At 48.7% G+C, this 11,578-nt stretch overlaps 1 protein-coding gene across 1 annotated transcript in view; it reads left to right on the forward strand.

Moving 5' to 3' along the window:
• LOC110521105 (signal-induced proliferation-associated 1-like protein 1) overlaps window positions 1-11,578 on the forward strand; it is a 156,323-nt gene that overhangs the window by 80,551 nt on the left and 64,194 nt on the right. Inside the window, 4 exon segments of the mRNA XM_090233232.1 lie at window positions 4,555-5,982; window positions 6,248-6,433; window positions 7,869-8,372; window positions 10,354-10,567. Of these exon segments, the coding sequence (XP_090089358.1) occupies window positions 5,212-5,982; window positions 6,248-6,433; window positions 7,869-8,372; window positions 10,354-10,567 (1,675 nt within the window). The 5' untranslated portion in view covers window positions 4,555-5,211.

Here is an 11,578-nt window from a genome sequence, read left to right on the forward strand (position 1 = left end):
AATACGCTGATTCGGTGAGCGAGTTTACTAGCAAGTGCTAGTATGATGACGGTGATGTTGTACCTACAGCGACTATTAAAACTTCCTCAACCAGAAACCGTGGATTGATGGCAGCATTCGTGCAATAAGGAAATCGCGAACCACTGCTTTTAATCAGGGCAACGCGACCGGAAACATGACCGAATACAAACAGTGTCGCTATTCCCTCTGCAAGGTAATCAAACAAGCTCAGCGTCAGTATAGAGACAAAGTAGAGTCGCAATTCAACAGGTCAGACACGAGAGGTATTTGGCAGGGTCTACAGTCAATCACGGACTACAAAATGTAGACCTGCCCCATCGCGGACCAGGAATTCTTGCTCCCAGACAAACTGAACAACTTCTTTGCTCGTTTTGAGGACAATACAGTGCCACTGACACGGCCCACTACCAAAACCTGCGGGCTCTCCTTCACTGCCGGCAACGTGAGTATAATGTTTAAACGTGTTAACCCTCGCAAGACTGCCGGCCCAGGCGGCATCCCTAGCCGCGTCCTCAGAGCTTGCGCAGACCAGCTGGCTGGTGTGTTTACGGACATATTCAATCAATCCTTATCCCAGTCTGCTGTTCCCACATGCTTCAAGAGGGCCACCATTGTTCCTGTTCCCAAGAAAGCTAAGGTAACTGAGCTAAACGACTACCGCCCCGTAGCACTCACTTCTGTCATCATGAAGTGCTTTGAGAGACTAGTCAAGGACCATATCACCTCCACCTTACCTGTCACCCTGAACCCACTTCAGTTTGCGTACCGCCATAACAGGTCCACAGACGATGCAACCGCAATCACACTGCACACTGCCCTAACCCATCTGGACAAGAGGAATACCTATGTGAGAATGCTGTTCATCGACTACAGCTCAGCATTTAACACCATAGTACCCTCAACTCGTCATTAAGCTCGAGACCCTGGGTCTCGACCCCGCACCGTCTAACTGGGTCCTGACTTCCTGACAGTCCGCACCCAGGTGGTGAGGGTAGGAAACAACATCTCCACCCCGCTGATCCTCAACACTGGGGCCCCACAAGGGTGCGTTCTCAGCCCTCTCCTGTACTCCCTGTACACCCATGACTGCGTGGCCATGCACGCCTCCAACTGAATCAAGTTTGCAGACGACACTACAGTGGTAGGCTTGACTACCAACAACGACGAGACAGCCTATAGGGAGGAGGTGAGAACCCTCAGAGTGTGGTGTCAGGAAAGTAACCTCACACTCAATGTCAACAAAACAAAGGAGATGATCGTGGACTTCAGGAAACAGAAGAGGGAGCACCCCCCTATCCACATCGACGGGACAGTAGTGGAGAGGGTAGTAAGTTTTGCATCAAAGCTGAGACCGAGAGACTGAAAAACAGCTTCTATCTCAATGCCATCAGACTGTTAAACAGCCACCACTAACATTGAGTGGCTGCTACCAACATACTGACTCATCTCTAGCCACTTTAATAATTAAAAATTGATTTAATTTATGTATCACTAGCCACTTTAAACAATACCACTTTATATAATGTTTACATAACCCTACATTACTCATCTCATATGTATATACTGTACTCTATACCATCTACTGCATCTTGCCTATGCTGCTCATCCATCTGTTTTTTTGTATATATTCTTATTCATTCCTTTACACTTGTGTGTATATAAGGTAGTTGTTGTGAAATTGTTAGATTACTTGTTAGATATTACTGCATTCGTAACTGCAGTCGGAACTAGAAACACAAGCATTTCGCCACACTCGCATTAACATCTGCTAACCATGTGTATGTGACAAATAAAATGTGATTTGGTTTAGTATCGGAGCTAAAGAGGAAACCTCACCAGAGTGAGAAGTGACGAGATGTGAACATTTCAGAAGATGGCTCGATCATATTTTTAAAAAAAATTATATATATATATATATATATATATAAAAATAAATAGATTTGAAAAAAGTTATGACCTGTTTTTGATTGGTCATTATGGGGTATTGTGTGTGTAGATTGATGAGGGAGGGGTGGGGGGGAAATATTTTATATATACACTGCTCAAAAAAAATAAAGGGAACACTTAAACAACACAATGTAACTCCAAGTCAATCACACTTCTGTGAAATCAAACTGGCCACTTAGGAAGCAACACTGATTGACAATACATTTCACATGCTGGTGTGCAAATGGAATAGACAACAGGTGGAAATTATAGGCAATTAGCAAGACACCCCCAATAAAGGAGTGGTTCTGCAGGTGTGGACCACAGACCACTTCTCAGTTCCTATGCTTCCTGGCTGATGTTTTGGTCACCTTTGAATGCTGGCGGTGCTTTCAATCTAGTGGTAGCATGAGACTACAACCCACACAAGTGGCTCAGGTAGTGTAGCTCATCCAGGATGGCACATCAATGCGAGCTGTGGCAAGAAGGTTTGCTGTGTCTGTCAGCGTAGTGTCCAGAGGCGCTACCAGGAGACCAGTACATCAGGAGACGTAGAGGAGGCCGTAGGAGGGCAACAACCCAGCAGCAGGACCGCTACCTCCGCCTTTGTGCAAGGAGGAGCAGGAGGAGCACTGCCAGAGCCCTGCAAAATGACCTCCAGCAGGCCACAAATATGCATGTGTTTGCTCAAACGGTCAGAAACAGACTCCATGAAGGTGGTATGAGGGCCCGACGCTTACAGCCCAACACCGTGCAGGACATTTGGCATTTGTGCTCTTCACAGATGAAAGCAGGTTCACACTGAGCACGTGACAGAGTCTGGAGATGCCGTGGAGAACGTTCTGCTGCCTGCAACATCCTCCAGCATGACCGGTTTGGCGGTGGGTCAGTCATGGTGTGGGGTGGCATTTCTTTGTGCGCGCCAGAGGTAGCCTGACTGTCATTAGGTACCGAGATGAGATCCTTAGATGAGATCCTTAGACCCCTGGTGAGACCATATTCTGGTGCGGTTGGCCCTGGGTTTCTCCTAATGCAAGACAATTCTAGACCTCATGTGGCTGGTGTGTGTCACCAGTTCCTGCAAGAGGAAGGCATTGATGCTATGGACTGGCATAGATTGAATCCAATTGAGCACATCTGGGACATCATGTCTCGCTCCCATCCACCAACGCCACGTTGCACCACAGACTGTCCAGGAGTTGGCGGATGCTTTAGTCCAGGGAGGAGATCCCTCCACCTCATCAGGAGCATGCCCAGGCGTTGTAGGGAGGTCATACAGGCACGTGGAGGCCACACACACTACTGAGCCTCATTTTGACTTAAAAACAGGAATTACCAGCTAACAGAAACCCTGACACACACACACACACACACTCATTAGTGTGTACCACTTCATTGTCAGCCCAGCGGAGAGAGAGAGACGGACACTTAGCAGGTGGTGTGTGTGTGTGTGTGTGGAGAGGAAACTAGACATTGCTCAGTGAGACGGTGTGACAGGTGTATATTTTTCCTACTGCAGTCTTTTCTGGACGTGTGTGTGTGTGTGTGTGTGAGCTGTTGTTGCTCCTCGACGTTTCCTCTTCACAATAACATCACTTACAGTTGACCAGGGCAGCTCTGGCAGGGCAGCTCTAGCAGGGCAGCTCTAGCAGGGCAGCTCTGGCAGGGCAGCTCTAGCAGGGCAGCTCTGGCAGGGCAGCTCTGGCAGGGCAGCTCTGGCAGGGCAGCTCTAGCAAGGCAGCTCTACCAGGGCAGCTCTACCAGGGCAGCTCTACCAGGGCAGCTCTAGCAAGGCAGCTCTAGCAGGGCAGCTCTAGCAGGGCAGAAATTTGACCAACTGACTTGTTGGAAAGGTGGCATCCTATGACGATGCCGCGTTGAAAGTCACTGAGCTCTTCAGTACAGGCCATTCTGCTGCCAGTGTTTGTCTATGGAGATTGCATGGCTGAAGTGCTCAATTTTACACACCTGTCATCAACAGGTGTGGCTGAAATAGCTGAATCCACTCATTTGAAGGGGTGTCCACATACTTTTGTGTGTATAGTGTAGCTTTCTCATCTGATAATGAACAGCCGTGTGTCAGCTGATAAGCGGTGCGTTATCTTGGGTAATCAGTTGGTTTGAAAGGAACTGAAGTAGCCCGTCTTAAATGATTATTCTCTTAAGAGATGAAGGTTTTGTGAATACAAGTCTTAGCAGGTCTTGTGTACGTAGATGCTAGTATCTGTCACAGAGACATTCAGGTGCTTCTTTAACAAAGGCTGTCTGGATCTCATGGAATGTCTATTTGTTTCTTCTGCTTGATAAAAAAACAACAACTTCAGATTAATTATAGCCTCTCTGACATCGAGGCCTAACCCAACATCTAACGCTTTTCTTCTCTGTCCTCTTCCTCTCTCTCCTCTCCCTTTCACTCTCTCTCGCTCTCCTCTCTCACTCCTCTTCCTCCCACTCCTCTTCCTCTATCTCCTATTCCTTCCTCTTTCTCTCTCCTCTCCTCTCCTCTCTCTCCTCTCGCTCTCCTCTCCTCTCTCCTCTCTCTGTCCTCTCTCTCTCCTCTCCTCTCCTCTCTCTCCTCTCTCTGTCCTCTCACTCTCTCCTCTGCAGAGTTCACATTGCCCACCAGAGACCGAAGCAGCATGCAGACCTGAGGAGAACCAACACTAGCTACAACGTTCTCCCCCTCCTCCAGTCCTCCCAGCCACCAATGTTCTGTGAGGCTCTCTATCCTCTCCTCTCCTCTCTGTCCTCTCCTCTCTATCCTCTCCTCTCCCTGGGCATAATGATCCATCTCTACTGCTGAGCTCCACCTTACCCCACCTTACCCCCTAACCTCACCCCACCTTACCCTCTAACCTCACCCCACCTTACCCCCTAATCTCACCCCACCTTACCCTCTAACCTCACCCCACCTTACCCTCTAACCTCACCCCACCTTACCCTCTAACCTCACCCCACCTTACCCTCTAACCTCACCCCACCTTACCCTCTAACCTCACCCCACCTTACCCCCTAACCTTACCCTCTAACCTTACCCCCTAACCTTACCCTCTAACCTCACCCCGCCTTACCCTCTAACCTCACCCCGCCTTACCCTCTAACCTCACCCCACCTTACCCCCTAACCTTACCCCACATTACCCCCTAACCTCACCCCACCTTACCCCCTAACCTCACCCCACCTTACCCTCTAACCTCACCCCACCTTACCCTCTAACCTCACCCCACCTTACCCCCTGACCTTACCCCCTAACCTTACTCCACCATGACCAGTCTGAAGCGGTCTCAGACGGAGCGTTCGGTGGGCGGCTCGGTACCCGCCTCCGATGAATTCTATACCCGTCGCCTGCGCCTCCCCAATGGTGGCGCCCCCCCACCCCGCTCTGAGAGCGCCCACCTCACCTCCTCTTCCTCGTCCGGCTCCTCTTCCTCCTCCACCCCGGGGGTTCCCAAGATGGGGGTCAGGGCCCGCGTGGCAGACTGGCCCCCCAAAAGGGACGGAACGGGTGGAGTGTGGCACATCACCGTAGATACGGACTCTCCAAGTTCCACCATGTCATCTTCAGGTGGAGGAGAATGCGGGTCGGGCGGAGAACGCGGGTCGGGCGGAGAACGCGGGTCGGGCGGAGAACGCGGGTCGGGCGGAGAAAGAGAGCGAGAGCGGAGCTCGGGTTCAGGCTCGGCGCCCACGGCCCATAGCAACCTGTCGGCTAAACTGGGCCACCTGATCAGCCCTCATGACTCCTCGATGCTCCGGAACATCCACAACACCCTGAAGAGCAAGATGCACCACAGCAGACATCACAGCAAAGACAACCGCTACCTGTCGCCAGACGGCTACCAGGGCTCGCCGCGTAAAGGCATGAGGCGTATCCGCCAGCGCTCCAACAGTGACATCACTATCTCTGAGCTGGAGGGTGACGGGGGCGAGGGCTGGTCCTTCTCCGGCTGGACGCCCATGCACCGAGAGTACGGAAGCACCTCCTCCATAGACAAACACACGGGCTCAGGGGAGAGCTTCTTCGATATGCTCAAGGTTTGTGTTTTAATTGATTGATTTAGTGGAATACCTTTCTGATAGATATCAGTTATCTATGATGCTCTGTCCATAAATATTTTCATATATATTTTTTTTAATCATGAAATCACATTTTATGTATGGTTCTGCATATGTACCAAGATGTTCAAATAAACCTAACCTTTCTTAACCTAATTTTTACTAGTTGAACGAACGTATTGTTATATTCCTGTAGCAACTCTATATGTATTCTAGATATGTCAAATAAATCCATTAATTCCAGGGTTATACATCCCAGGAGGCTCCAGACCAGCGCAGCCCGGCACCGGACAGACTCAGGGAGCTGCTGACGGTCGCCCCGCACAAACAGGCTGCCTTAGATCTGCCCGATGGACCTCTGGGTACTGCCAGAGGTAGCCCCTCCAGTCGCCTGAAGGAAAGAGAGAAACAACTCAAAAGGAGATCCAAGGTATTGAACAGGAACTGCACGGTTTACAGTCTCCTCATTGGCTGATAGATTTACAATCTTCTCTGTAATGGTCTATACTTGATATGTTTCTGTTTAACTTTGTTAGCCTAGTGGTTAGAGCGTTGGACTAGTTGCGAGTTCAAACCCCCGAGCTGACAAGGTACAAATCTGTCGTTCTGCCCCTGAACAGGCAGTTAACCCACTGTTCCCAGGCCGTCATTGAAAATAAGAATTTGTTCTTAACTGACTTGCCTGGTTAAATAAAGGTAAAATAAAAATAAAAAATGAGTCTGTATATTACACCAATATTACATTTCATCAATCTTATCAACATGTTTTAATCCGTGCTTTATTTGTTAATGTGTTTGTGTTTATGCACAGTGAAGCAAACAACATTTCCCATGGGGATAATTTATTATTTACCTTTATGTAACTAGGCAAGTCAGTTAAGAACAAATTCTTATTTTCAATGATGACCTAGGGGGTGGGTTAACTGCCTGTTCAGGGGCAGAACGACAGATTTTGTACCTTGTCAGCTCGGGGATTTGAACTTGCAACCTTTCGGTTACTAGTCCAACGCTCTAACCACTAGGCTACCTGCTGGTTACTAGTCCAACACTCTAACCACTAGGCTACCTGCTGGTTACTAGTCCAACACTCTAACCACTAGGCTACCCTGCCGCCTCTACACTCTAACCACTAGGCTACCCTGCCGCCTCTACACTCTAACCACTAGGCTACCCTGCCGCCTCTACACTCTAACCACTAGGCTACCCTGCCGCCTCTACACTCTAACCACTAGGCTACCCTGCCGCCTCTACACTCTAACCACTAGGCTACCCTGCCGCCTCTACACTCTAACCACTAGGCTACCCTGCCGCCTCTACACTCTAACCACTAGGCTACCCTGCCGCCTCTACACTCTAACCACTAGGCTACCCTGCCGCCCCTCCACTCTAACCACTAGGCTACCCTGCCGCCTCTACACTCTAACCACTAGGCTACCCTGCCGCCTCTACACTCTAACCACTAGGCTACCCTGCCGCCTCTACACTCTAACCACTAGGCTACCCTGCCGCCTCTACACTCTAACCACTAGGCTACCCTGCCGCCTCTACACTCTAACCACTAGGCTACCCTGCCGCCTCTACACTCTAACCACTAGGCTACCCTGCCGCCTCTACACTCTAACCACTAGGCTACCCTGCCGCCTCTACACTCTAACCACTAGGCTACCCTGCCGCCTCTACACTCTAACCACTAGGCTACCCTGCCGCCCCTCCACTCTAACCACTAGGCTACCCTGCCGCCTCTACACTCTAACCACTAGGCTACCCTGCCGCCTCCACACTCTAACCACTAGGCTACCCTGCCTCCTCTACACTCTAACCACTAGGCTACCCTTTCACCCCGTCAATGTTTTATCTTATTCCAGTCGGAGACGGGCGGGGAGTCCATCTTCCGGAAGCTTCGTAGCGCCAAGGCCGAGGGCGACTCTTCCCGTGCCGGATCAGACATAGAAGACGGGGGGCGGGAGGACGGTAACAGCCCCAAACCCTGGACCTGTCAGAAGGGCTTCGCCCACTTTGACGTGCAGAGTATCCTCTTTAACCTCAACGAGACGATCCAGGGACGACAGTCCGGTGGGAAACCCAAGAACACCACCACGGGAGCTTCCGCTGCTGCCGCCGCCTCGGCCTCTGCCACTTCCTCCCTCTCGTCCAATCAGAGCGGAGTATACGGTGGGGGTGGGTCTCCGTGCGGGTCGCAGGAGGAGCTAAGTGGGAAGGAGGGGTGTACGGGTACAGGAGGGGGACATGGCACTAACCCTGCCCTGGATCCTGGGGATGACAAGAGCAATGAACTGGTGCTGAACTGTCCCTGTTTCAGGAATGAACTGGGAGGAGAGGGAGAGCGGAACATCTGCCCTTCTAAACAGGTAGGAGGAGGATACGATGAATACACTGGCATGGACACCGGCAATATGAATGCACACAATATACACTCACTCATACATCAGGTAATGGAATTTGTTATCTGGATAACACTGATACCATTACCATCATAGATATTGGACCAAATACATAACTTTACGAGACCTGAAGTCTCTGCATTAGCTCAACTCTTTCACCAGAATGACAGATTTTTACCTTGTCAGCTTGGGGATTCGATCCAGCAACCATTTGGTTACTGGCCCAACGCCCTAACCCTCCAGGCTACCTGCCACCCCTCTAAGGGCCCGGGGCTAGGCTTCTACTAAGCTGACATATGGAATTGTTTTAAGACGATCATATGGAATTGTTTTAAGACGGTCATATGGAATTGTTTTAAGATGGTCATATGGAATTGTTTTAAGACGGTCATATGGAATTGTTTTAAGACGGTCATATGGAATTGTTTTAAGACGGTCATATGGAATTGTTTTAAGATGGTCATACCAAGGATCATTTAACTATTTGATGTAGAATTTTAGGACCCTGTAGGTATAAAAAAATAATTGTAATTCAAATTGATTTGATGAAACATTGAATTTAGTTAGTTATATTAGTTTGTTGCCTGAACTTTTCAGACGCTACAGAAGATTTGGTAAGAAGACTGATTTTCAGGATGTCTCCTGGTCGACGCAGAACATGCAAAAAAAAACATCTCTAGCTTAAACAAAAGGATTTTGATGAATATAGTTTTATTATGTGAATTAGATTTCCACGCAGGCACGGACATCAACTCCAGGGGGAAATTACTTCTTAAAAAACCTCTTTGCTAGCGTTCCACTACGACAACATCCGGTGAAATTGCAGAGCGCGAAATTCAAAATATAAAAATCGTAATATTAAACATGCATGAAAATACAAGTGTCTTACATCGTTTAAAAGCTTAACTTCTTGTTAATCCGCTTTGTCAGATTTCAAAAAGGCTTTATGGCAAAAGCACACCATGCGATTATCAGAGGACAGCGCCCCGCATACAAAATACATTTTCAAACCAGCACAGGCCTCACAAAATCACCAAATAGCGATAAATAAAATCACTTACCTTTGAAGATCTTCCTCTGTTTGCAATCTCGAGGGTCCCAGCTACACAATGAAGGGTGGTTTTGTTCGATAAAGTCCCTCTTTATATCCAAAAAAGTCTGTTTAGTTGGCGCCATTGATTTCATTAATCCACTCGTTACCGGTAAAGTTCGCCCAAACAAGTCAAACTATGTTTCACATTAATCCTCAGGTACTCTAATATCTAAATAAACGATAATATTTAAGACTGAGAATAGTATGTTCAGTAGGGAAAATAAATTACGAAGAGCGCACACCTCATTCACGCGTGTAACAAGACTACTTTTCTAATGAGACACCTTGGAAAAACTACAACTACTTGTTCACTTTTCAAAGAACAAGCCTGAAACCCTTTCTAAAGACTGTTGACATCTAGTGGAAGCAATGGGAACTGCAATCTGGGTCCTATCTATTTGTGTTTCCCAGAGGCTATCATTGAAATGGACTGTGACCTAAAAAAAAAAAAAAAATTCCGGATGGATTTTCCTTGGGTTTTCCTTGGATTTTCCTTGGGTTTTCCTGGGGTTTTCCTTGGATTTTCCTTGGGTTTTCCTTGGGTTTTCGCCTGCCATATCAGTTATATATCTGTTATACTCACAGATATTATTTTAACAGTTGTAGAAACTTCATAGTGTTTGCTATACAATGCTACCAATGATATGCATATCCTAGTAACAGGCAGTTTACTTTGGGCACGTCATTCATCCGGACTTCCGAAACGCTCCCCCCGAAACGCCTTAAGAGTTTTTAACACATTTAGAACCCATATACGTAATGCATTCATAAGCAGTATATAAGCATGTTCTGTATGCTTATGACCCCTTTACAGTTACCTATATACTAATATTGTTCCTCTTGCCCCCCTCCCAGCAGGGTAGTATAGGCAGTGGAGAGAGCTCTGGGGGGGGAGGTGGCTCAGAGGAGGGGCCCCTGGAGACCACTCTCCCCCACTTCACCAATGCCGGGGTGGCCGTGCTGGAGGCCCCTAAAGACGGACAGGGACAACACGCCGACAGGGCCAAACGATCTGTAGAACACTGTGACCTGGGGGCCTACTACTACAGGAAATACTTCTATCTGAGGGGTGAGAGGGAGGGACCTGGGGTACTATGACAGGAAGTGCTTCTAAATACAAGGAGGGAGGGAGGGAGGGATGGTAGAGAGGGAGAGTTAGGGTCCTACCACTACAGACCGTAGAGATGTTGATTTATTCATTTCTAAAGTCGTCTGGATATTTGATCTTTGGAAATATAAGATTGTCTGAAAATATAATATGAAAGCAGGTAGGTTGACATCAGGTTGTAGATTGACATCAGGTTGTAGATTGACATCAGGCTGTAGGGTTGACATCAGGCTGTAGGGTTGACATCAGGCTGTAGGGTTGACATCAGGCTGTAGGGTTGACATCAGGCTGTAGGGTTGACATCAGGCTGTAGGGTTGACATCAGGCTGTAGGGTTGACATCAGGCTGTAGGGTTGACATCAGGCTGTAGGGTTGACATCAGGCTGTAGGGTTGACATCAGGCTGTAGGGTTGACATCAGGCTGTAGGGTTGACATCAGACTGTAGGGTTGACATCAGGCTGTAGGGTTGACATCAGGCTGTAGGGTTGACATCAGACTGTAGGGTTGACATCAGGCTGTAGGGTTGACATCAGGCTGTAGGGTTGACATCAGGCTGTAGGGTTGACATCAGGCTGTAGGGTTGACATCAGGCTGTAGGGTTGACATCAGGCTGTAGGGTTGACATCAGGCTGTAGGGTTGACATCAGGCTGTAGGGTTGACATCAGGCTGTAGGGTTGACATCAGGCTGTAGGGTTGACATCAGGCTGTAGGGTTGACATCAGACTGTGTGGGCTACTTCTCTTATATTGGAAATATATTTAAAAAAAAATCCCCCTCTCTTCCTGTCTCGCACCCACGACCCCTCTCTTTCCCTCTCTCTCGTCCCTCCCTCTCATCCCTCCCTCCCTCTCTCTCGTCCCTCCCTCTCATCCCTCCCTCCCTCTCTCTCGTCCCCGCCTCTCTCTCTCGTCCCTCCCTCTCTCTTGTCCCCGCCTCTCTCTCGTCCCTCCCCCGCCTCTCTCTCGTCCCT

This window comes from Oncorhynchus mykiss, chromosome 4 (assembly GCF_057628025.1).
Source record: "Oncorhynchus mykiss isolate SJ-2025 chromosome 4, ASM5762802v1, whole genome shotgun sequence".
NCBI lineage: Eukaryota > Metazoa > Chordata > Actinopteri > Salmoniformes > Salmonidae > Oncorhynchus > Oncorhynchus mykiss.